Source organism: Benincasa hispida, chromosome 10 (genome assembly GCF_009727055.1).
Source record: "Benincasa hispida cultivar B227 chromosome 10, ASM972705v1, whole genome shotgun sequence".
Classification (NCBI taxonomy): domain Eukaryota; kingdom Viridiplantae; phylum Streptophyta; class Magnoliopsida; order Cucurbitales; family Cucurbitaceae; genus Benincasa; species Benincasa hispida.
Window position 1 is genome coordinate 53,748,353 of NC_052358.1, and position 27,650 is coordinate 53,776,002.

The 27,650-nt window shown below is 35.2% G+C and overlaps 1 protein-coding gene across 1 annotated transcript; it reads right to left on the reverse strand.

The window, feature by feature from the left end:
* Positions 1-293: 293 nt before the first annotated feature.
* On the reverse strand, positions 294-20,408 carry LOC120088858 (transducin beta-like protein 3). Its single transcript, XM_039046303.1, has 14 exons — positions 20,016-20,408; positions 19,386-19,568; positions 16,715-16,861; positions 15,226-15,440; positions 14,365-14,644; positions 13,827-13,961; positions 13,249-13,367; positions 12,421-12,574; positions 11,025-11,271; positions 10,862-10,938; positions 10,387-10,506; positions 2,237-2,367; positions 1,990-2,164; positions 294-1,080 (listed from the first exon to the last, which is right to left on the reverse strand). The coding sequence occupies exons 1-14, from the start codon at positions 20,313-20,315 to the stop codon at positions 736-738; spliced, it is 2,628 nt and encodes an 875-aa protein (XP_038902231.1). The 5' UTR covers positions 20,316-20,408; the 3' UTR covers positions 294-735.
* Positions 20,409-27,650: the final 7,242 nt, after the last annotated feature.

Below are 27,650 nucleotides of genomic sequence, written 5' to 3' on the forward strand. Positions count from 1 at the left end.
AATTTGAAGTGTAATTCGATGAAATTGATACAATGTGGTGAATTAAATTTTCTGCCCAAAAAAGAGGTTTAAGATCTCTGATTAAATTTACTCTTGTTCTTTTTACTCAATTGTGATCCTTTCCACATATTCAATACTTCATTTCACAGATAATTTCAAAAGAACAAGCCTAAGATTAAATTTCAAGACATTAGACGCAGAATTAGAGATAAAATTAAATAAGCAAAATAAACCAATAAGGTTCTGATTTTCTTTTTACTTCTCGAGTATGAGGCTGGTCATAGGCATATGAATAGGATAATATGCAAAACAGCTGGACAAAGCACACTCAAATTTACAAAATTCGAGGAACGAGATCCGCAAGCTAAAATTCTAGATGCAACAATTTTCTGAATTAGAACATGACATTTCACACTATAAAAGATGTATGAACAATAACTCACTCAAGTTTCAACCATACTAATTCTTGTGACGATTATTCATAATGTTACAACTAGATTAATGAGTAAAATATTGTTACCAAAATTGAGGCCGATGTTGTAGGGCCACCCGGGCAAAGACTTGGGAAAATGGGACGAAGTCGTTTGCTAATTAGTCATTTCTTTGATACAGGTTCAGCTTCTCAGTACTTCTTGGCACCACTGATAGAGTGGGCAAAATAATGCCATGGAGAAACCGAGCAAATACCTCTTACTTGAGGCAATTAATGGCTGTGAGTTACACATCTTACTTGTTTTACGAAGCTGCAACTTCAGTGTAGGCCACACTCTTAGCTTTCTTTTTCGAGCTACTTTTCGATTTGGATTTACGTTTCTTAGAGGGAGCCTTATCTTCTGGCTCATTATGAGTCTGATTCTGCTCATCGGTATGTTCATTCGAAAGCTTTATATCTGCTGTTCCAGTCTTCATAATGATGTCAGCTGGGGGTTTGTCATTGGCATCATTCTCTGGTTGAATCACTGACATTCCAGTCAGTGTGTAGTCCAACAAAAATGAGCTTCTTACAAGTCTGTCTATCCTGCTAAAATGCCTCTGGGAATATGGGATTAGACCTTCAAGTAGTTCCCCAATACCTTTGATCTGAAAATATATATATACACACACACACGTAAGCATAATAGAAACATGAAAAGGGTTGGCAAAATCTACTGATCTACATTCAAATACCAGCAACAAGATCTTGAATGATAGATGGCCAACCCCTTTAGTGTTCGTTTCCAAGCACAACAGGTGAAAGCTATTTAAAACATAAACGGGAAAAAAAAATGCAATTCAATCCCTTAAGTTATAGTCCCCGCAGGATTTTCACAGAACTGAAAACACTGTTTTCTTCCGGGCATAACTTCTCAGTCCATTATGTGTGCACACTCATATACATATACTGAGCTTAATGGAAAGGGACGGGTATAAAACATCATACCGGACACGCGTGTAAACATATTTGAAACTACTTCCTAATACACTTAGGATTCTTACAACTAAACTTAATTGCATTCCTTTACAAATTCAATTCCATACATTAAAGCTCGGTTGATGACATTTTAATTTTTGGTTTGTTTCTCAAAATCATGCTTATTTACCAACACTTTTTTTGTTTGTTTCCATTTCCAACCTATTTTCAAAAAATAATAATGATAAATAAATAAATAAATAAAATGTATATCTAAATCCTAACCATACTATGGGACTAGGGGGAAAAATCAAAAACTATTTTTGTTTTTTAGTTTTTAAATTCCACAGGCTTCATTCTTCAAAAGGAAACCACAGCCACTAAAAAGAAAATTAATTTAGTTTGGTTTCCTTGTAATTTTGAGCGTTAAGACTCTTTTATTTTATAAACGAAAAGCTTTGTTTTCTTTTTTTTTTTTTTAATTTTAAAAAAAAAACCACTAAAAAGAAGACCATTCGCCAAAAAAGAGATGGATCGTGTACTTTGAAATGTTTGACATGTCTTCCATGTTAAACTTGAAGCGACAGAAGAAGACATACCTCAGTGATCTCTGTTGGAGGAAGGACGCTGAAAGCTCTGAAAAGCACAAATTGTGCAACGTGGCAAAGTTTAGGCTTCGTATTCCATTCTCTAAGATATTCAAACAATAGACGAAACTCTTCCTTTCCAAGAGCACCGAGAGACTTTCCAACATGATTATCAGAGTCGTTCTTGCTGTGGAGAGAACAAATCTAAGAATATACCAATGAGGTATACGCAGAAAACAAAATGTAAAATATTGCTAACCTGCAAAGTTCAGAAAATAATACATATAGCCTATGTGGCCTACGGAGTTCAAAGGCAATTTGAATCGCTTTGGTGTAGTCAGCATCAGAAACAGCATTTTCCAGTTCCTGACCTTTCAAAACACCTTCTTCCTGCATTAATCATTGAGTACATGTCAACAAACCTACGCATAAAAAGGACTTTAGGTAAAAAAAATAATAATAATAAAAAATAGGATTTTCTGTCAAGCTCTAGTTTAATCCGCAAGTCCAAGATTTACCTCTGAATAGTTAGAAGTATTTAACAGTGGACACTTCTTAGTCTTTTAACCCCTTATCTACATATTAAACTCATCTTTTAGCTTCTTGGTGGTGCCATACTTACAACCAATTCTTTTGTAATTATCCAATTGCGCTAATTCACAACAATTGGAAAAAGGTTTTGTAATTAGCTCTTTTGGGAGGGGGTTCTCTTTTTTGGATAAAGAAATATTTTATTGAATGAATGAAATAGGAAAAACCCAACATCTGAAGTTATGTATATTACTTACAATGACTATATGGGGTGAATGTAAAATTGTAATGGACGTGTTTTTAGGGATTTCCTCCTTTACGTATGATCATTTAATGGATTTGGTCCTTACTAATACTTCTCGTTGGTTTAAATTTGAGATTCCCATTACATATTATAGGTTGAAAAGTAGGGTTTATACCCTAGGAGTATTTTTGTCTTTTTATAGTACTCTAGAGTTTCCTATTTTTCCGTATATACGTGCAGCCTGCTTGTATCCTGATGTATCAATTCTAATATGAAAATTCTATATTGTAGTTTTTTCTCCCTATACTAGGGTTTTCCACGTAAACCTGTGTGTGCCTTTTTTTTCTCTTCTCTTCGTTTTTCATCATGGTATCAGAGCAAGGAGACGAAACCCTAGCCACCATTGAGGAAAACCCAATAGGAGAGTCACAATTGCCATTAGTTGACAACAATGGCACCAATATAGCCATTATCGTGCAAAATGTCATAGAACGGTATTGCCAGACAATTCTCCCACATCTCCACAGAATTAACCAACCGACCGGAGCAAGTTTTCATGGCACACCTCAGACGTTTGGATTCTAGCCGCAGTCAATGCCCCAACTGCCACTGATCGGCGCGATCCAACCCGTACACCAGCAACAGACTGGCGCGACTCCACAGATCGGCGCAATCCAAGCCGCACAGCAGCAGCAAACTGGCGCGACTCCACAGGTCGGTGCAATCCCAATAATCGGCACGATCCCAGCCAATTCCAGTCGATCCCACCGCAACCGCAGCCGGTTCCAGCCGATCCCAACTGCGGCTTCTACCTTGTTGGAGCCGACCCTAGTCACGACTGCCACCCAACGCCGACCATTAGCAACCCTTTGTTCCAGTCGGATTTGAGTAGTAGCTTGGGCCTGTCGTCTCCTACAATTGGAGGGTTTGAAGTTGGGGAGTCATCATCCCACTACCCTCAAGGTCAAGTTGGTACAATCCAAGATCAATTTACCCAACTTAAACTTCAAATTAAACAACAATACGAATCTGTTCAGCAAGCTCTGGGAACGACCTCAAATGTCCAATGAGGCCTTCCCTCAAACTTACCGATTTACTCAAGAAATTCAGTAACTTCTTTCCCTGCTTTACCTATTGCAAATTTATTTTTTGGGGCTATGGGAAATTTTGCCGGCTTTATCATTAGGGAAAAATTAAATGGTCACAATTACTTTTCGTGATCTCAATCTATTAAAATGGCCTTTGAGGGTCGACATAAATTCAGGTACTTGACAGGTGAAATTCTGAAACCGAGACCAGGTGACCCCCAAGAACGTATCTGGAAGGGGGAGAATTCCTTACTTTAGTCTTTTTTAGTAGGCAGTATGGAGCCTCATATTGGAAAGCCTCTACTATATGCTACCACTGCACGAGATATTTGAGATGTTGTTTAGAAGCTATATTCCAAACGACAAAATGCTTCCCGACTCTATACCTTACGCAAGCAAGTTCACGAATGCAAGCAGGGAACAATGGATGTTACAGCTTACTTCAACAAGCTATCTCTTCTCTGGCAAGAAATGGACCTTTGTCACAAGATGGTCTGAGACTGTCCGTGTGGGGGAGTCCAACATTTCAAATCTGAGGGAACTGATAGTGTCTATGATTTCCTTGCTGGGCTAAACTCTAAGTTCGATGTTGTACAGAGCTGAATACTGGGACATCGTCCGATACCATCCCTGATGGAAGTTTTCTCTGAAATTCGCCTCGAGAAAGACAGATCGAGTGCTATGAATAATATGTTGATTCGTCAACTGATTCTACTGCTTTTAAGATGTCAAATCTTGTTAATAACAAATAGAACAGTAAGCCTCCCTGGTGTGTGAACACTGCAAGAAGCTCTGGCACACCAAAGATCAGTGTTGGAAGCTGCATGATCGTCCACCTAATGGTAAACGGCATCAGTCAAGTTCTGGACGAGCACTGGCAAATGAGTTCGCAAATGGAGGTCCTCAGCCTCAAAACCAAGAGACTAGCCAGAATAACTCCAGTGTTGTGGGTGTGAGCACAATTGCCCAGTCAGGTACGATTCAATCCTTTGGCCTTGTTAGTATAAATGGTAATGAGCCGTGGATTCTAGATTTGGGGGCTACCAACTACTTAATTGGCTCCTCTGATCAGTTTATTTCTTACTATCTAAGTGTTGGGAATGAGAGAATAAGAATTGCTGATGGATCTTTTGCTCCTGTGGCTGGGAAAGGCCATCTTTCTCCCTTTGAGGGATTAACTCTACGAGATGTGTTGTGTATTCCCAAAATTTCCTATAATTTATTATTTGTTAGTAAGATTACAACGGATTTGAAATGTCGGGTCACTTTCTCACCTGATGCTGTTTTTTCAGGATCTAAGCTCGGGGACGACGATTGGCACTGTCCGGCATGACAGAGGCTCTATTTCCTTACTAAAGATACTTCTTCTAGGATATGTGATAGGACTAGTTTACTTTCATCATGTTTTTCTACTTTTGAAAAAGATTACATGTTATGGCATTATCGTCTTGGACATCTTAGTTTCTATTATATGAAATATTTATTTCCCCATCTATTTCACAATGTTAATATATTCGACTTTGACTTGTGATGTGTGTATTCGTGCTAAATAATCTCGTGTCTCGCTGAGCTCTCAACCTTATAAGCCTTCCAAGCCATTCACTCTTCCATAGCGATGTTTGGGGTCCTACACTACTTACTACCTCTACCAACAAACGTTTGTTTGCAACATTCATTGGCTGACCTAGGTCTTCCTTCTCACCGATAAGTCCGAGGTCTCATCGGTCTTTTAGCAGTTCTATACCACTGTAGAAACTCAGATCGACACAAAAATTGCTACCTTCGAGAAAAGGTACAAGATCCTGCACGAAGGTACAAGATCCTGTAGTGGAGAATCAAATGGGAAGAAAAGCCATGATACCTCTCTTGATCTTCCTATTGCTTTGAGAAAAGGTACAAGATCCTGCACGAAGTATCCACTGCAAAGTTACCTGTCTTACAATAATCTATCTTCCAAATTCAATGCCCTTACTACGAGCCTGGATACAGTTACAATACCAAGCAATATACATGTAGCAATGGAGATTCCTGAATGGAAAACTACAGTTATGGAGGAAATGGGAGCTCTTGAGAAAAATAACACCTGGGACCGAGTTACTCTCCCAAGGGGACACAAGGCAGTTGGGTGCAAATGGATGTTTACCGTTAAATACAAGTCTGATGGAACAATTGACAGATACAAGGCGAGATTAGTTGCCAGAGGCTTTACTCAGACCTTCGGAATAGATTATTCCAAGACTTTCAGTTGCTGTTAACAAAAACTGGCCTATCCACCAGTTTGATGTGAAAAATGCCTTTTTTAATGGAGAATTAGAAGAAGTCTACATGAGTCCTCCTCCGAGGTTCGAGAAACAGTTTAATCACCGAGTTTGTAAACTAAGGAAGTCCTTATATGGATTGAAACAGTCTCCAAGAGCCTGGTTTGGCAAATTCACCACCTTCGTAAAATCACAAGGGTACAATCAAGGACACTTAGATCACACCCTTTTTACGAAAAAGTCAATATCAGGGAAAATTGTAGTTCTTATTGTGTATGTGGATGACATTGTCATATTAGGTGATGATGCTTCAGAAATTGACTGGCTGAAGAGGAAAATGCTGAGGAATTGGAGATTAAGGACCTCAGAAAATTGAGATACTTTCTCAGAATGAAGTGGCTCAGTCAAAAGAAGGAATTTCAAGCTCTCAACGAAAATACACTCGACTTACTTAAGGAGACAAGTATGACAGGGTGTAAACCAGTTTGATACCCCTTGTGGAAGTTAATGCTAAACTCAGTAACTTGAATAACAGTATTCCGATCAACAAGGAAAGGTATAAGCGGCTTGTTGGGAAGTTAATCTACCTTTCTCATACCAGACTAGACATATCCTATATTGTCAGTGCAGTCGGTCAGTTTATGCAAGCTCCTTATGAAGAACACATGAAAGCAGCAGAGTGCATCATGAGATATTTGAAAAACTCTCTTGGTAAGGGATTGATGTTCAGAAAATCTGACAAACGGTGCATTGAGGCACACGGATGCTGATTGGGCAGATTCTGTGGTAGACAAAAAGTTGACATCTAGATATTGTACCTTCTTGTGGGGTAACCTCGTTACTTGGAGCAGTAAGAAACAGGGAGTTGTTGCCAGAAGCAGTGCCAAGGCAAAATACAGGGCCATGAGTCTTGGGATAGATTTGGTTGAAAAAGGTGCTAACAGATCTCGATCAAGATAGTGATCTTCCGATGAAACTCTATTGTGATAATAAAGTCGCAATAAGCATTGCAAATAATCCAATGCAACATGACAAAACAAAGCACGTGGAAAATTGATAGACATTTCATCAAAGAGAGACTTGACAGTGGCAACATTTGTATCCCCTACGTTCCTTCCAGTCAACAAATAGAAGATGTTCTCACAAAAGGCCTTTCTAGACAGGGTTTTGACTTATGTGTTAGCTAGTTGGGCCTTTGTGATATCTACGCCCTAACTTGAGGGGGAGTGTTGAAAGTAGGATTTATACCCTAGGGGTATTTTTGTCTTTTTACAATACTCTAGGGTTCCCTACTTTTCTACATAGACGTGCAATCTGCTTGTATCCTAATGTATCAATTCTAATAAGAAAATTCTATATCGTGGTTTTTTTCTCCCTGTACTAGGGTTTTCCACGTAAACCTGTGTGTGCCCTTTTTTTCTCTCTTTTCTCTTCCTTTTTCAGCATTATAGTTTATCATTTTTTTTCTTTACAATTGGAGAGTTTATCATTTCTTTTTTCTTATACCATGAATGGATGTGAATACCAGCCCAACATATTATCCAACCCCATAGTCATTCTCCCACGGGGTGGGGCATAACTTTATTAGCTAGTCCTGGACTCCCAAAATCTCAATAGCCACCTACCTAGGTGCAATAAAGCTCAGATTTGGAAAATAAGAAAGGCCCTCACAGCACATTGGCCAAAGACCTACAGCCGTAATCACTCTACGTCCATACACATGCTCAACATTTTCTTTGATCTCCAGCTACTCAAGCACCCTGTCACCAGAACAATAGGTACTCTACCTGCAGAATGTTTTCTTTTTTTTTTTTTAATGAAATTTTTTTACTTTAGTTGAGTAAAAAATGGAAGAATACATAGGCATACAAAAATGAAAAGCCCACAAAAGGCACCCAATTACATGAAAGGGCTCTAGTCAAGAAATAAGACCAAGCAAATATTTACAAAAGGGCCTAAAAATAAAGGTCTGGAGAGAGAAAATCTATCAAGGGAGGACCCATTATTGTTACAAGTACTCTTTTGAGGTTTGGGTTATGTGGAGGAACGGAATAACAAGATGTTCAGGGATTAAGAGAGAGAATCTTTCGAGGTTAGGTCCCTTGTTAGATATTATATTTTTCTTTCGGCTATGGATCCGACGACCTTTTGTGACTATTTATTGGTTCTATTTTATATAGTTGGAGTCCCTTCTTTTAGAGGGATTCCTCTCTTTTGTAGACTTGGGTTTTATGTGCTGTTGTATTCTTTCATTTTCATCTCAATGAAAGTTGTCATTTATATTCAAAAGAAAAAGAAAAAAAAAAAAAAAAGAACAAAAGTCAAAACAGTGTTACAAGCACTCTTGCAGCTTCTAAAGATTCTATTATTTCTCTCATCCTAAAGCTCCCAAAAAAGCTTAGATCCTAACCTACAACAAAAATTTCCTTTCACACGGAAGGGTGTGGGGAGGATAAGCTCTCCTCAATAAACTTCCTACTAATGTTTCAAAAGACTAAAGGTGACCTTGAGGCTTTTCCTCTTCAAGAGGAAAGGCGTGAGTCTTGATGTAGTATGAGACATAAGCCTCAAATAGTGAATTAATAACATTTTACACATCCTAAATTAGTATAACCAAGTACTAGTAAACATGATAGCCATATAAAAGTGCAAAAAGAAAATTCACCACCACAATTTTCACTTGATCAAAAATTCTTAAAGGATATTTTTATCATAACTACTATTACTATTATCATTAATAAAAATGATCTATACTATAAATGTTTGCCTTCAGTGTTTTTAAAGTCACAACAATAAAAGCAGAGTCATAGTTCAAATTGTCACAACTCAAACCTTAATATTTTTGAAGAATTAGGCAAATCACTATTATATTTCTAATCATTAGACTAGACTTAGAGATTTTAAGTCTCTATGCATTTTCACAAGGAGCAAGTCTCTTATGATTCAAAGAAGGTGCATGTCTCTTATGATTCAAAGAAGGTGCATGTCTCTTATGGTTCAGCAAAGTCGTAAGTCTCAAAGCTTATTGAAACATTGTTCCCTACAACTCAGCGGATTGACAAAGCTGAAACCAAACATCACAAAGAACGCAAGCACCAGACTGCAAGAGCAAAACCATGACTCCACAGTAAGTGATCCAGGTGCTTAGACGTCCTACAGAAGAGAATACAACGTAGCCCATCTACCAAAAACCCTCTAGCCAAGATGAACTTCACCTTCTAGGAAATGTTTACCTACCAAATTGAAGAAATGAGCTACAAGAAAAACTTTTGGAAGTAAAAGGGCTTTCAAAGGAGGACATTTCTTCTCTCAGACCTAAAAGACAAACCTTTGGAAGGAAAAGAAAGGTGAACATCCCTTCTCTCAAGCCTAAAACATCCCTTCTCTCAAGCCTAAAGCAAAAGGACGAGGGGATAACAGAGGAAGAACATCCAACGTTTCCCTACCAGCCAATGCATATCGGAAACCCAAGGAGAGATGAGGAGACAACTCCAACTTGTTGAGGATCAAAGCTATCGAGTAGTTTATGAAAGAGGACAGATAATATAAGCGAGAATACAAGGAGCCTATACCAACCACTTGTCCTCCCAATATATCGCCTATCCCCCACCACATTATGAATAAACTAAGAAGAAAGTGGAAGATCTGACATAATTGCTTTCGACGAATTTCTTGAAGTGCCATTTAACCCCTCACCAGTCCACTCAAAAGGATGGGCTCGTACTTGCTAACAGTAACCTTGTGCCATAAGATATTTACAACAGAACCACCGAGCCATTTAGACTATCCGAAGAATGAAACTATATCAATTCCCTACTTGTTGCACCAGGTAGCACTTTGGTTCATTATGGCTATCAGATGAGTAATTTCTAATTCACCAAAAAGAGTTTTTGGTTAAGAAGTCCTTTAACGTCAGACACAACCATAGAACACGATGTATTTTTCTTATCCAAAAAAAGAAAAAGAACAAGATTTATTTCACCATTTCTAGAAATCCTTCCGAGATATAATACCTCTAGAGGGGTTCCCCAGAACAATTTCAATCCTAACAAATAGACGAGATGGTGAACCATGAAAAGTAATTCTCAATTTTGGGGCTCAAAAGATCCACTTTTTTCGAAGACAGATTAGAAATAAAATATCTATAGAGCATCATAGATTTGCAAAAACAACTCCATTTGTACAAGATTAAACCATCTTAAATCTTTAATTTCTAATAGTTCAGCATCCATGAAATATCATAAACAAAAATACAAGAATTAAAAAGATAATGAGATATCCATCTAACCTCTTTGCGCAAAGCTTCCTCTTTATCAAGTGCCGTAGAATCATACCAGAGATTGACAGCAGCATCGCTTCCACCTGTAGCAAGCATTTCTGTCTTCTTTCCCACAGCTAATGCCCAAACCTGCACACTAAAATGTTGTCAATAACAAAAGTTCCTTTACCTTATTTTCTTTAGATAAGTGACAATTACATTGAAACTACATTATTTACATTCATTAGCAGAAAAAGGACTGGCAAGAAATCCAGCCCATCTGAACCTAGCAACGTATAAAGACAAATATTCTTATTTCTAGTCTAAAACCTTCCTTCAAAAGGCTCGAGTTAGATAAAGAGAATGATCTTGCCCCTAAAGATTAATTGAACTATCTATCATCCACTCGGTGATGCTTGGAGCAGACACCGAAAAGCATAACTGATCACAATAAAAACAAAAGAAATAGTAGCAATAATAAAAAATAACAGAGTCAATTGCTCGCCTTGTCTTCATGCTGATCATAGACAGCAATCCGCTCCTCTGTTTTTACTGTCCATAGCATGACTGATCCATCAGCACCTGAAAAGACGATAACTTGGACGTGTCATATCTAACTTAGTATACAGGTGAAAACTGCCAAACTCAATAGCGGTGAGGATCAATACCGCAAGATACAAGTTGGGTACCACGAGTAAGAAAAGAAGCCCTCAACACGCTTGACATATGACTTTCAAATGTTTTCAAGCAGGAACCATCTGATATTGCCCAAATCTTAATAGTTTTGTCACCAGAAGCAGTGACTACACATTGATCAACTGGTGAAAACTCTACAGACCAAATCCCCCTTTTATGTCCTCTAAGCACAACCACAGATACTAGATCAGGAAGCCTCCAAACACAAGCCGTTCGGTCCTAACAATGAGGAACCCAAAGATGAATAACAAACCAAGTAAGAATTCTTCAAAAGAAAGTGACAAGAATTCTACAAAAAGTGACAGATAATATTTAGAACAGAAGCTCAATCGAAGTTAAAAGAGCCTATTTGTTTTATATGAGTTAAGAGCCTATTAAAGTTGTTGATTGTGCACCATTACTCAATTTCAGTGGAGCTTGGTGAAAATGAATAGCTTATTGGACATTCAAGTACCCAAAATGAAGGCTTAATCGTCAAACCACCAAAAGGAGCTCCACTCCAGTACTAAGAGCAGTTGCAAGTCAGAATTAAATTTTAGAGAGCCATTTTTTTACATTATAATTCAGTTTGATTATGGTATTGTAATATTAAGTATTGGTTCAATTCTTCATTGAGAGCGCAATCAGCTTTCCTTGAATTAAAAATGATTTTCATCCTGTCTTAAAGATGTTAATAAGGAATAGATAATTATTAATCGAAAAAATTCTGTGAGCAAATGGAAATTCCAAATCAAAGGCCATAGAGTTTAGCATAGATATAAAAAACAGTATAGAGATGTATTATTATAAATTTTGTCTTGTGAGTTCCACAACATATAGGGTAGGAATTAGATTACCACATATTTTGGTTGAGGATATACTTCTTATATTCTCAAGTTGGCAGAAATATATTAAAACCATGAAGACCAGAAAATATTACTCGATCATAGAATAACAAGAATCCTGTCTAATATAACTGTAACTATTTATTCATAAGAAAATCAATAGTGAGAGGAAAATAAAATCAGTTATCACTTTTACATTGTGGAGCCTTCTTTTTTATGATTGGGAAGACACCATTTATTGGTCTGAAAATATAAGAGGTGAAAGGCCACCCCTCCCCCCCAACACGCACACGCACGTGCAGCTCAAGTTGGATTTAATTAGTAGAATTTAGTTATAAAACCATGTTGATGTGCTCCAACTAGAAGCCAAATATTTAGCAACCTCCCGAAGCAGTTAGTATTAAAAAATTAAACATACAAACTAGTCAATATATATAATTAAAAAGGAAAAGCAAAGGTCAGGTGTTGTTGCGTTGTAAACCTGCTGGTGGCAGGAAGTAATTTATTTGGAAGTGGGTCAAAATATTATTTATAAATTACTAACCTGAGAACCACTACAAACTAAACTGTCATTTGGTGCAACTGCTATGGAATTGATATCCTTGTCGTGGGCAGCTACAATGGCTTTAGCTTTCAAATTATTAGGCTTTGCATCCTCAGAAAGACCATCAAAACTCCACACCTTAAGAGTACGATCACTAAAAAGACAACAATATAAATTAATATGTCACAAAGTAACAACAAAAACATTTACACAAAAAAAAGTATATGGGTATATGCATTTTATGCAGCACTACGTGAAAAATGTAGCCATAACATTGATGGCAAAACTAAAGTAACACATTGAACCAAATAACCAAAAAGTAATTAAATATAAATGCAGAAAATATGAGAATCGTTTTCATCTTATTTGTTTGTCAAGAATCAAGTTACTAACTAAAAAAGTATAAGTATGCAAAACAGATGCCTAGAATAGATTCTAAAAATACAGGCCACAAGACCTTTCATCAATTTGGTCCAGAGTCGAACAGAAGCACAGGACTTAAGGGTCCTCAATCAAGGACTTGACTCAAATAATAAGATTGTCAATAATCAAGGTTAGTCATGCTTTAGGGATTAAAGACAAACCAAATGAAGTAATATCTAATAAAGCTCATCTGAAGACCTTAGCCAATGAAGCCACCCCTTGGGGTTACAAAAAAAGACACGGATATGGTAAACAATGAATTGATCACCATGTCATTAGTTAGAGAAATCTCAATCCAAATGATCCTTATGAACGTTTTTAATTAAAAATTGCTAATCACTGCCTCCACATACAGAACACAAATGTAAATGGAAAGGAAATAATCATACAATAAAACCCACCTACCTACTGCCACTAACAAAGAAGTCCCGTCGCTTTTTTGAAAATGCAACCGCTCCAACTGCTCCCATGTGACCTACACCAACACCTATGCATGTTTTGCTTTCTGCTTCCCACAACCTAACCTATACAGAAAGACGTATGAGACGGAAGTACACACTTCTTTAAGCTAAGCAACCATAAAATATAAATAATTTGACCAACTAATATAATGTGCCAACACATCGTACTCATGGGACAAATTCAGATCCAGTACTACTTAATTACAGGAAGAAAAAAGAGAAATGACCATACATACATACATACGTACATATATATATATATACACACACACATACATATAGCAAGAAAGAAACAGGAATGACCATAAATATATATATACATTAACAGAAAAAGAAGTATGAAAAAAAAGTATGAAAACCTTTACATGAAGAGAAGAGAGATTATTATTTTCTTATATAAGTGACAAATTTCTTAGCAGAAAGCAACTTTTTCACAAAGGGTATTTTCGATAACCCTTACATGAAGAGAAAAGGAAGATAAAAAATCAACTGTCTGAAAGAGGGAGGGAATGGACAACTTACATTGTTATCTTTACTTCCAGTTACAATAAGTGTGCTTCCAGAGCTTGATACACACGAGTCAAGACAAAGAACTATATCTGTATGACCAGCCAATATGTATGAGCATGACTTGGAAGCAACATCATAAACTCTGATCTGTAAACATCCAAATTTGATACATTTAATTATCAAGATGTCCACACAGATATTAATTTAAACAAAGAGAACAAGTAGTCCAATATCTAAATGTAATGATCGTCAGAATAGATTATTCATAAAATAGAGTAGCTGCAGACAGCTAGAGAAACAGTATGGTCATCCTACAGAAATGGGAAAATCCATCATGTAGAAGCCTAGTGCTGGATATTTGTCCATACATTAGTCATCAGATGAGCACCTGTTAAAGATAGCTCACCTAGTACCCCACAACTGTCATATAGAAATCGAGTGCACCCTTCGCTTTAGTCGGGCACCTCCATAACATATTAAAATTTTAGATTCTCAGAGATCAATAAAGAAGCAACCAGAAGATTTTGAGTAAGAAGGAAGAGCAATTTACATGTTCAACATTGGTAGCAACTGCAATGAATTGTTCATCATCACCTAAGAACTTCAAATCTACAATCTCTTCATTATAACCTATCAGCCTTTTGCTTGTGATCAAACTCATTTCGTCTTTCGAAGTTTTCACTGGAGAATAGAAAATAAACTGCTGATCAGCAGTCACACAAAGCAATCCTCGATTTGAAGGCAACAAAACAGCAGCAGTGAAGCCCCTATTCCCTTCATCCATCTTGTTAGAAACGTCAGAGGACTTTTGCTCAAACAAGCAAACTGCACTGAAAATGTAGTTTTTGATGTAAAAACATTCATAATAGAGGGGAAAATGTGTCGGACAAGATTTATGACCCACAGACATACTAGGCAATATCATGTGGCATGCAATCCATAGTACAAAATTACAAATCATGGTGAAGACACATCCAGAATAGGTAAAAAAAAAAAACAAAATAACAATTTATGAAGTACATGCACAACTGATGTAAGAAGAATAGGGATTAATCGGATAATTAGATAATATTCTAGATTAATTCCCTTTTTATCCCCACTCGTAATTAAACTCTGTAAATAGGAATCTTCCCCTCTTGTATCAAACACATTATTCATTCTAATAAAAGATCCACAATCTTGATTCGGGAGAGAATTCTCCTTTTACCTCCTTTAGGCTACATCAACAACTCACTATTATCCATTCTGCTAATATTTATTACACTAAGAAGGCATATGGTCATGAGCAATCATTTATTACTCCCCAACTTGTGCATCTCTTCTTGTCAGTACAACTGTTTCTTCATACATACGGCAAAATGAAATAACAAAATGCATGGAAGAACAAATTATATGATATTTGAAACTATACCTGTCGGAACTCCATAAACGAACAACCCCACGTTCTCCAACTGTGATAAAGTAAATTGCTGGAGACACGCTAGTTTCCTCTCTTTTTTTACTGAAAGAACCAACACATGAAGCAAAATCTGAACTAGAATGAATTACAAGAACAGCTTCAAGGACTTCGTATGTTAGTACAGTCTTCTTGCAGGTATAATTATGCAGGTTCCAAACATTCACAACCTGAAATCATGATGTGATTGTTTGTCAGCTCATTTCCAGGAATTTTGTAAGACTACAACCAATATGCTAGAAGATAATTACCACTCAGTAAGCAAGCATCTCAGGAAAGTTCCAAATTTGCAATTCATACATTTCCTGTGAATAACTATTAAAATAACCATAGCTCGAACTGACAAGTATAAACTTCCTTTTTGTTCTCATTGTACACAGGTTTTATATTCACAAGAGTCTAGACCATCTTACATGTATCTCAACTACTTTTACAAGACAACCACTTGTACATAGTTGTCAAACAAACTCATAGGGTTAACATTCTACCATAGTTTAGACCTATCTCCTTTACCTTTTTTCATTGGCCCCCGATGAGCATGAGGCCAACTTTGGGTGGTGTACTCTTCGTTCTTCAATGAAAAGTTGGTTTCATAGAAATTATAATTACATAGAAAGACATGGGCTATCCATCAAAAACACCTATTCAAATCCTTCAAATTCTACTGTTGCTATCATCCAAGTTCACCGTAAGATTGCAAAACAAATTTCTCCATTAATCATTTTTTTCCCTTCAAAGATACTCTCTTTTTCCTGGATAAAGTTAAGTCCTGTGCAAGGGCCGGTGAGGTGGTGCAGGTCCATTATTCCCCAAGTGGTAAGCTAGTCAATGCAAGCTCTAGTTTACAACTATCTATTGGCTGTTCATCATCTATCAGAGATTTACGCTTGCATGTCCAAATTTCTAGTCTCAGGTTTGGCAGATCAAAAATGACTACAATTGTTCAAACATGCACTAGCACGTGCATGTCAACATTTTTTTTTTTTTTTTGGGATAAGAAACAACAATGTATATTCCGTCAAAAGCCAACAAAAACAGACCAATGGCAAGGGATTGAGAAGACCCCTCCCCAAAGCACTAGCACATCAACATTTAAACCACCAAACCTTCCTTACAGAATAAAGATCTGGTTAGTCAAGTAATCTTAGTAAGACACAATTCAATGACCAATTGTAGAAACTTTTTAAGCCAATCAGTTTACTGCAGCATTTGGGTTACAAAGTATAATTATTGAGTGCTGGTTGCAGAATCAATAAGAATAATAAGAAATACAAGTACTAGCACATATAATTCAACTTGGAAAGGGGAAAAAGAACAAGATAAGAAACATATACATGTGGCTGATCTGCACAGTAAATGGCACTCTCTAGGAAGACACCAAAATTTTGAAAAATAATAATTAAAAAAGGGAGAGGGAAGGAAGGGAGAAGAAATTAAGCCTTGCCTTATCTCTTCCTGCACTTAGTAAGGTCCAACCATCTTCAGATATAGCAAATGAAGTCACGGTTGATTCGTGACCAAGTGTAGCGATGCACTTCTTAGACATAAGATCCCAAACTCGGACATTCCCATCCTCACTTCCAGAGAAAAGCTAAAATACAAGGGCCAATATCAGTAATTGCAAAAAATACAACCAATAAGAAATTGAAAACAAAAGGCTTTCAATCAATTACTAGGTTGTCTTTTGATAAGCTGAACTCCAACAATTTGAAGGCAGTAGAGTACCCATACGTGATACTAAAAATATAGTGTTTTTATGTTATTCTCAAAGATAAAAGGATTTTGTGAATGAGGAAACAGACTACATACTATCATTTCACAACTACAAAATTAAAGATATTTAATAAACTGTTGAGTCCTATATGTGAAAAATAAAATGGAAACCAAAAGAGAAAAAAATTGAGGAATAAATGCAATAAATTTTGGATTCAGCTTTGATCACCAGAAAGGAATGACCATGAGACAGCATCTCCCTTAGTATTTGCAACCCTTTTTTAAACAAAAGATAAATTTCATCAATATACTTGACATTACAAAAAGGGCAATGGAGCTGCCTTTTTTCAAAGAATTGCCTAGGACAATTGAGTTACACAAAGGCTATCCAATTAGCATCTGCGGAAGTAAAAAGATAATTGCAAAGAAGATTTGATATAATAACCAAGAGGAAGTTGAGAACACAATGAAACCTCAAATTTTGAAAGTTGAATAGTCTTCCAAGAAAAATAAATAAATCGATTATGTTCCACCCAATCATCCAAAGGAGGACTCCACGTTTACTCAGATGACTATTGTCTGCCCACCAAACTTATGATAAGTGAACAACTCGACTAGACACTGGTTGATAGACCTAGACAATGGGAGCTAAAGTTGAAAGCATCCAAGCACTCATTCACAAACCCAAGGCTAACAATAAATGGAAATAATAGGAATAGTTGAATAGAAGGCTAGCAGTCTATAACTTCCTTATGTAGCGACTGTCTGGTTAGGATTAAGGTAGAAGCTAGTGCTCCTTTTCTTGGTTTTATCAATAACAATCAACCCTAGGCTTAGCAACCAAAGAAGAATTATAATTTTTGGGAAGCATGAGTTTGGGAGTAACTTAGGGCCTATTTGGTAGAGAATCTGGATTTTGTTTTATGTTTTCAGATTCATTGAGTTCAGCAAATATGTGTTTGACAGACAACCCGAATTCTATTTCTGAAAAACTATTTACGGATTTCGTAATCCAAATAGTGTAACTTCAGAAAACATTAACATTTTTATGTCTTCATTGCATCCAAATTTTGAATTTTAAATTTTAAAATGTAGAATTATATTAAATAAAGATGAAAATATTTAGAAATATAATATACCATGTTATAAACTCAATTCATTTTTTAAAAAATATAATATGTATTATGTATCGTATTATAAATTATATAATATTACAAAATAATAACTATGAACTTTTTTTACCATAAATTATATTCATAAATAAATTAATAATAGTTTATTAACAACTAAATATTAATGGGTAACTGCAACTAGTTTCATAATTTATAAATGTATAGTATCAAATACATTTTAAACAATTGTTTAAACTAGAATTCAATTTTTGAATCTGCTACCAAACACATATCTGAAAACATAAATACAACTTTGTTTTTATTGAATCTCTTATTTTCAAATTTTTGTTGTAAAATTCTCTATTAAACAAGCTCTTAGCAATTTGAAACCAAGAACATCGAGAGAACAAAGATTGTGGACGAAGGAAGAGGATGTGAATCCTAGAGGGGTTGTATTTGCTAGTAATAGCCATCTGGCTCCAAGAGCCATCATTTCACTAGAAAAGCATCATAGCCAGTTTTGTCTCTGATCATACCTATGCATATGCCCCCTCATCTTTAGCTAGACTAGCCATGTTTCACCTGATTTGGTGCGAGTTGTTGCCATGAAGAGTGCCCTCATAACAATTCTCTAATAAGTTCATCAATTTTCTAGGAAATAAAAGCCATGGCTGTGAATGCTGAAAAATAATATGTTGAAAGGCTGGAAAAAAAAACTAATCAAACAAGAGTTCCATTTGTCCATGATTCTCAAAAGAACTAAAACTTTCTACAACAACTTTCTACAACGCACCCTTCCTATTGGAAGTCTTTTTTAGCCAATGAACATCATCTTTCATTGTTCTTGATTCTCTCAAGAAGTGTTGGCTTCTGGAAATGGCAATGAGATGTTAAAAGACTCCAAAGCCAGCTAACAGAGTAAACCAATGAAACACAGAGAAGAGACCGACTTGTAAGCACCAACTTCAGAAAGGAGTTTGCATCCACAGATGAGATGCGACATACATCCATTCCTCTTCATTGATGAGATGCCATTTGTTCACTCTTGACAGAGACTATGGTCCACATGGCTTTCCTAATAACTCAATATCTAACCACAAACAACTCTCGTGTAAAACAACACCCTTTTAACATACTTTCAGGTGGTTCACAACACCCTATTAACATACTTTCAACGAGCAACATCATGTAATAGGGAATGATAAGCGGTTAGGATATTAATAACAATGACCTTTATAATGCATTAAATTACAGAAAGTGAAGATAAAATGTTTTGGTTCTGATACTTACCAATTGTTTGCTAGGATCAGGATGAAATAGAATGCTAGAAACAACCCCTTTGTGACCAGTGAAGTAATGAGTACAGAAGCCACCATCAACATCCCAAACAAGGACTTTCCTGTCAGCTCCTGCCGTTGCTAACAATCCCCCAGATAAGTGACAAGCCATACCCATGACAGGACCATCATGCCCCTATTTAAAGTCAAAAGACAAAACAAGAAAACAAATAATGAAGTGGAAATCATTAGTTACTCGCTACTAACAATAGGTTCATTCAGTTATGCCAAAAACATAATGCAGGTTAGAAAAACGCCACATTATTTCGACAATTCTCTCTATAAAAAAAAAAAAAAAAAAAAAGTAGGAATGTGTTTAATTCATAAGGAAGTCAAATATTCCCATAAGTCGGACATCAACTGTGAAGAACCACTTAAAAGTTGTAGTTCTAAAGTTACAGCCTTCATAATCAATTCCAGAAAATTGAGGTTCTCCCAGTACCAAATTACCAACTTGACTCGTCCATTTTAAAGCTTAGGTACCAAATGAAGCTCCCATTAGTTAAACCGTCCAAGAATTGAACAAACCTACTTCCTCAATAATCAAATAAAAACACTAGATGAACTTCAATCCCTCATTTACCTTCCAAGACCGAACACACTTCATAGTCGAGAGGTCCCAGACTCGAATCTGCCTGCTGTGACCAGCAGAGAACAGCAATTTATCATTTGGACTCAATGCCAGCGCGGTGAACACCTCAGACTCACCACCTTCCACAGTCGACCGAATGGCCGCAGTGTCTGAATCGACGATCTTTATCGAGTCGCCACAAGCACAGGCGATGAAAGAAGCGTCGGATGATACTACAAAAGCCCCGCCTTCGTAGAACTGTTGAAGGAACGGAACACAACGGTAGTTCTTCTTGAAGGAGAGAGTCGCCATTGGAGGGCAGAGCAAGACGTGAGAGAACAGGGTTTTGGAACTAAACGGCAAGACCGGGCTAGGGTTTTAGGCGCAAGCATTCTTATTTGAATAATAACTATCAACTTCAGTCTCCGTGGACGGTTGATTGAGCTCTAAGAAAAAGTACTTTACAATTTTTTGTTTTTTCTTTTGTTGTTTTTTTTAAGAAAAAAAAACATCAAGGTTTAAAATGTTGCTTTCAACTAATAAGTATTAATTTTATGAAAATATCGATATTTATCAATTTTTATGAATATTTTTGAAAAAAAAAATTATAAAATCAAAAAATAAAAAAAAAATCATTAATAAACATTTTATGATTTTTAAACAAGTTAACCTGTCTATTATTTATATTATATTTATATGAGTGACATTTTGTAATTTATTTGTTTTGTGTTTCATGAATTTTTCTATCCTATAATGGAAATGTTGATTCACTTGTCATGATGATGTTGAATCCATGAAAATGTGAAAATATCGATATGTCGATAGAAACTTAATGTTTTGGAAAAAAATACCATTTATAATTGGGAAATGGTCCAGATTAACCCAAAACTCAAAAATTTCTATGTAACTGACTTCTTTTTCTAAAAAATATGTTTTTTTTACCCTTTTTACGTGTGAAAGTTTTGTCCATATTAAATGTTTCACTTCTCCATATCTCCTCTTTGTCTGTTTTTGTAACGCCCCAGTCCAGTATTCGGAATCCGGATTCGGCCCCTAATGGCCCTGACATTCCCCTACGTCCCCTGCGACCTGGCTATGTCATCCTCCCTTCCTTCCTTGCCTTAAATGCTTAGAGCGGTTAACTTTAGAGTTCTTATGATTGAGCCACCAAAAAGGAAGGTACACCTTGTTGGTATAGGTGGTAACTTTCAATTCTTTTAACCCTTTCTTAGTCATACTTTCATGTCCTCAGGATCTCTCTCATTCAGATGTGATATCGGTTCATTCATGTACCCCTCCTGAACTCGAGTCGTTACAGTTTTGTTCTTTCTCCTTAACAACCACGATACTTCATTGAATGCAACACTAATTTTTCATTTCATTCTCTGTCAACATTTATTCCCTACCAATATTGTAGCATCAACATTCAATATTATTGATATCAAGCATGGGGACAAGTAATGGATGATCAATTTCAGCTTCTTTACAACAGCTCAGTTAATCATTCTCACTATATGTACATTGTGCTCTCGCTTTTCAGGTTCTTTGTAGGTTAGATCTAGCATGTTAGACTATTATTCAATTATATGCAAAAGTGATAGCAAAGTAATAGAAAGCCGTAGTGAAATGACTTGATGTTGCATCTAATTAATCGATTGTATGATAATGAATTGATAGTTAGGTTTTAGAAAGTGTCGAGCTTGAAAAAGGATATTTGAATATTATACTTCCAGGTCTACAGTTAGCATTGAATCAGTATAAGAGTTAAACAATTAATTAAGTTAGTCCACTAACCAAGTCATCATCCCAAGAGTGTTTATGTCCAATTTCACGCTATTTACTACCGTTTATTCACTTTCCTAAATTTAGATTAGATTAGTATTTATCATGAGTTGGTCTCTTAAATAAATTAGAACAAATCTCTGAGTAGCTAAAAGAATTGAAAATCGATTCTGAGGATAGTGTTCGACCAAAGTCGTTTTAAACTATATTATTGCTTGATGTGTATACTTGTGCTTTTCACTCATCCAAGTCATTACTTGTATCGATATTTGACATATCATAAGGTATTCCTTAACAATGTTGTATGATATCTCCAATTTCATTGTCATTACATTAATCTTCAAAGTCTTTTTATGGTGGAGTATGGGCAACTAATCATCTGATATTACTTGGATCCTCAACATAAAACACTTTGTCTTACTTGGCTTGCCAGTATAAAAAGAATCAAAGCGGTGACTTATTTTATTTAAATCAACTAACAAAAAACCAAGCTCATCAATTTTAATACGACTATTATTCACCACTTAACCACATTTCAAGATGACAACATTTCTAACAACCCAAGTATGTATATAAATATTATAGAAAATTATAAGTTGAATTTTTAACTTTAAATTAATTCTAAGACTAGTTGGAGAAGAGCAATTTTAAATTTCATACGTTAAGATTAAAATTTTTAATTTGTGGCAGTAGACCACTCTTAGGAAGGAAGTTGGACAAGAAGAAGGAGAAGGAAAAAAAAAAAAGAGAGAATAAGAGAGAAAAAAATTATTAGGTAAGTTATTTTACTTTTACTCTTTCTTTCTCCTTAAAATTATTCTTCTATTTAATTTTATTCATTTCATGAAATTAATTACTACCATTATTCACACTAATATTACTACTAATGTATGTTAAATATTAATTAATAATACTATTTTTTCTATTACCACTATAGAAACTGTTATTATTATTATTGTTCTTGCTTCTACTTTTCTACTCTACTATTAATATAAGATTGTTATCTATAATATTAATATTATCGTTATTATTATTACTATTAATTCTACTACTAATGCTATTAATGTCACTAGTACTATTAATAATATTGTTACTATATTGCAAATATTAGTATTAGTATTGGTATTAGTATTTGTATTAATACTATTATTAGTAGTATTTATTATTATTACTACTACCTACCTACTACTATTATTATTGTTATTATTATCACTATTGTTACCATTATTACTACGATCATTATTACTATTGTTGTTGTTATTATTATTGCTACTACTATTCTTATCATTAGTCTACTACTACTATCATTATTATTATTATTACTATTACTATTACTATTACTATTGTCGTTATTATTATTCTGGTATTATTATTATTATTATTATACTAATACTATTATTATTATTATCACCAACGTCTTCATCATTATCGTTATCATCATCATCATTGTTAAATAATTAAGCATAGCTATGTTAGTACTCTCAAGATTTAATAATTATGATTTTATAAATAACTAAGCAAAATATGTTCATCAAATTCCTTAATCCAAAAGTTTTAATACTAGTTTTAATGATAAGTGTTCTTTATGAAATCTATAAGACTGAACCATAAGGAATAATTAGGATCACAATTGAGGTAAATAGTTTATCTCATCCTCTTTTAAGTGTTTTATGGTAGTGTGCCTTTGTTATGTTGCATAATTATGTTATTGTTATGTTGCATAATTATGTTATTGTTATGTTGCATTACATGTTTAAAATACGTTTCTCGACAAAGGACCTCATGCATTATGTTTGTTCACGATGATGAAATAAGATTAAATTTTAATTAGATAAAGGTTATGCTTCCAGGGCTAGCAGGGCATATATGGTTGCACCCCTCTAGACCTAATTATATGTCAAGTTTATGCTAGGGACTAGCAGGATATCTATGGTTGCACCCCTCTAGTCTAATTTTATGTTTATGCTAATGGTTGATGTTGGATGTGACTTTGGTCCTACTAATTGCATGACCCGCTAATCATCAAATGCGCTTAAGTCCTCATCTTTCTACCAGGACAGAGGAACTTACGTTGGAAGCATAATCGACCACCTCATGTTATTATATGTTTTCGGTCCCAATCATATATTTTCAATACATGTTGCATGTGATTGTGCATTTGGTCATTACCTTAAGTGAGAACTACTTACTAGATATATTATATACTCATTCTATTTTTTTTTTAACAGATTTTGTAGGTAAGGACACAACGTAGGAGACATACGTCGCTCAAACGGCCAATCATCAAACTCACTATTTTGGTCATATATGCATTTTGTTCCACTGTGCTAATGTTTTATGAATCCTGGTGTTTTGTAAAATAAACTTTTTGTATAGTTTGCTACTTAATTAATAAAATTTTAGATAGGTTCTTTTGAAATTTTCACCAAAACATCTCATGATAGAAAGGTCTAATATGCATGTCGTAGTGGTCGGACCTTATTATGTAAAGGTCTGGCCGTTACAACATTAAATGCATTATAATTTAGTTTTGTATCTCATGTATCACTCCATAAATAGTAGGGGTGATTGTCAGTTCGATTTTCTCGAATTTGGTGCCAACTACGAACCAAACCAAATCGATTGGTTTTCTATAGAGAACCAAGCCACTATCCAATAAGAGACAAAACTAATGGTTTGGTTTTTTGTTAGTTTGGACCAATGTGAGTTTGGAGTTGGACCAACTGGGCCTTTTTCCTCAACTTTATTTCGTCTTTTCTCATATAAAAAATTTGCTATTCTTATTGGTAATTTTTGTTTTTTTTTCCCTTTTAGATAACAATTGAGTGTTCCTTTTTTATTCTCAATAACAAAAATATATACACCATAATAATTGAACTACTAAAATTATGAGTATTAATTGAATTCATCGTCATCCAATATAACAAAATAAAGTTTCAAATAATACACTACTCATCCAACATAATAAAATACTAAAAATAATGATAATAAAAGTCTAAAGTTCAAATCCTTCATGCATCTTAGACATAAGCAAGTGAACCCTACACAAAATAAGTAAGTTGAATTAAAATAAAATTAAACAATAAACAATTAAGGAAGAAAAACTAACATATTAAAAATGAAGAGATTAGAAGAAGTGTACTAAGTCATCTCCAATTCTCTTTTAATTATCAATGTAGTAATTTCACTACTTGTTGGCTGAGAATCTATAAACTGAAGTGAAAAAGAATATAATAATACTATATAATATAAATTAATATTAAATTGAATGAATAACAATAACTAAAATCTAATACCTTCTGCAATCATTGCTATTTCATCAGGAACACCTTCGACAATTTCTTCCATCTCACTAATAGGTGATGAACGAATCCAATTTTGTGAACAAATGAGAGTTTCAACTATAGTTGGAGATAGAGTACTACGAGATGGATCGAGTACCCTATTTCCAATAGAGAAAGAAGACTAAGACTATGGTAGAGAGTAGAATTGTCAAAATATCTTTAACAATTTTTTAAAGAATCTTATATTTATGGGAGTTTTGCTTCCACCAACCCAAAAGATCAAAAGTCTCATCATCACCCCTTTCACATGACTCAGAAAAATATCTATTCAAATTCAAACTTTCTGCATCATTGGTTGTATCTAAAAATTTAGTAGGAAAAAAACAGTGCAGTGAGCTTCAAAAACATAATGAAATAAAAACATTTGTTCACACGGCATTCTATTAACTTACAAAATATTCAATTATTGCCAGAAACACCACAAGTTTACTTTTTAAGAAAATCAAACATAATTCTAAAGAAAATGCCAAATCTAGCCCTCCAACCAATAAACCGTGAAAGTTGCATGCACAATTTTTAGAGGCATGATTATTAAATTTAATTATGAAAAGGAAAAAAAAAAGCATAAAGTGTTTACCAAAGTTGTTGAAGTTGAACTCATAAGGGAGAAGGTCAAAATTGGCTGTGAGACGTGGCTGGAGAAAAGTTTGAAGTTGGTGAAGCTGTAGTGAATAGAGAGGGAATGAAAGCGGCAGTAGGAGTTTGGTTAAGTCGCACGGTGTTATTGGTTGAATAAAAAAAGAAAGCATTAGGGTTATATATTTTAAAAGTATTTATATATACTTTAGGGCGTTAGGTCGTTACAACTGGTCACTCACTAAAGACCGACAGCTACACTTTTCGCACTGTAGACATATTTATGTGTCTATTGGATATAAGCAATCAATAGTATATTGACCCTTCACAAATTGCTCGTAAGTACATCTAGGTCAAAAATACCATTTTACCAATGTAGTTACATCTATTTCTTTAAGTATCACTGATTCCTCTAATGAACAATTAGTTAAAGTCCCACTATAACTGGACCCCTCTCTGGCCAATGAGAGGGTGAGATGTCTCATTGTTCAAGACCTAAAATCAACCCTTAAGGGAGCAATTTATCTACTTACCTTAATAACGGGAAGGAGTGAATTCTTTCTTATGTAGCTGCATTTCTAGCTCCTCATATGGACAAATTCCCAAAATGGTAGGCTTATTGAGTCGGCGAATTCGATCACTCTCACCCATACAGACTAAAGGATTGCCCTCATAGGCAGGAGTTCACAACTCACTCAAGATTAAGGTAAATCACCTATGGTCATCTTAACGAAATGTAAATCTCTTCAAGTAATGGCATTATAAAGAGAGACTAGTCATTTTGTGATTCGGTTTTATACAAACTTTTTGTATAGGATAACCCTCACACACATGTCTCTACATGAATGATCAAGATCAGATCTTTTGTAACACTTTATAACAATTGTAATAATTACAAATTGTGTCGTATCCGTAGTGTTACTAGGATAAGGTACCCAACCTTATCCATAGTTTATTGGTTTTGCGTTTTCCTTAATGTCAAATAAAATAACAACATATTTTATTAAATAAATAATCTATTTGTACAAAATAAATTACAAACTATGGAACCACAAGATTTAGGGGAGAACCCCAACAATCTCCTACTTATCCTAAAGCTAGTGGAGTGTACAAATACAAAGTACAAAAGCCAAGTATAGTACATAAACAATAAACTATGGCATACAATACGCATCGAATAAAATCTCTCATTTTCCCCACACTAAATGATGCATGTCTCATAGATCTAGACATTCCAGATGACTCTCAAACACTTTAGGCATGAGAGCCTTTGTAAATGGATCACCAACATTGTGCTCCGAAGCGACCTTTGTGACGATCATGTCCCTTCGATGCACAATCTCCTGGATGAGATGATATTTGCGCTTAATATGTTTCCCTCTTTTGTGGTTTCTAGACTCCTTAGAATTTGTCACAACACCACTATTATCACAATAAAGGGTGATGAGCTTTGACATGTCTAAAACAACTTTCATATCAGTAAAAAATTTCCTGAGTCAGGCAACCTCCTTGGCAGCTTCACAAGCCACTACATACTCTGCTTCCATGATAGAGTCAACAATTCAACCTTGCTTCGTGCTTCTCCAGACCACAGCTCCTCCATTAAGAGTGAATACTGATCTTAATGAAGATTTCCTAGTTATCCTATCGGTCTGAAAATCAGAGTCAGTGTATCTTGTAAGGATCACATCCCTAGCTTCATACACAAGCATGTAGTCTCTCATTCTTCGAAGATACTTGATGATGATTTTAACGGATGTCTAATGATGTAATCCTAGATTGGATTGATATCTACTGACAATCCCCACTGCATAAAAAATGTCAGGTTTAGTACATAACATTACATACATCAAGCTACCAATAACCGACACCTAGAGGATCTGTCTCATTGCCTTAACTTCTTGAGATGTCTTAGGACATTGTTCCTTAGACAGTACAATTCCAT

Coding starts and splice junctions, on each gene's coding strand:
- LOC120088858 (XM_039046303.1), bottom strand. CDS start 20,315: ATGGCGACTCTCTCCTTCAAGAAGAACTACCGTTGTGTTCCGTTCCTT. Junction 19,569..20,015: donor AGTGTGTTCGGTCTTGGAAG/GTAAATGAGGGA, acceptor GACTTTAAATAG/GGGCATGATGGTCCTGTCAT. Junction 10,939..11,024: donor TACCCAACTTGTATCTTGCG/GTATTGATCCTC, acceptor TCGTCTTTTCAG/GTGCTGATGGATCAGTCATG.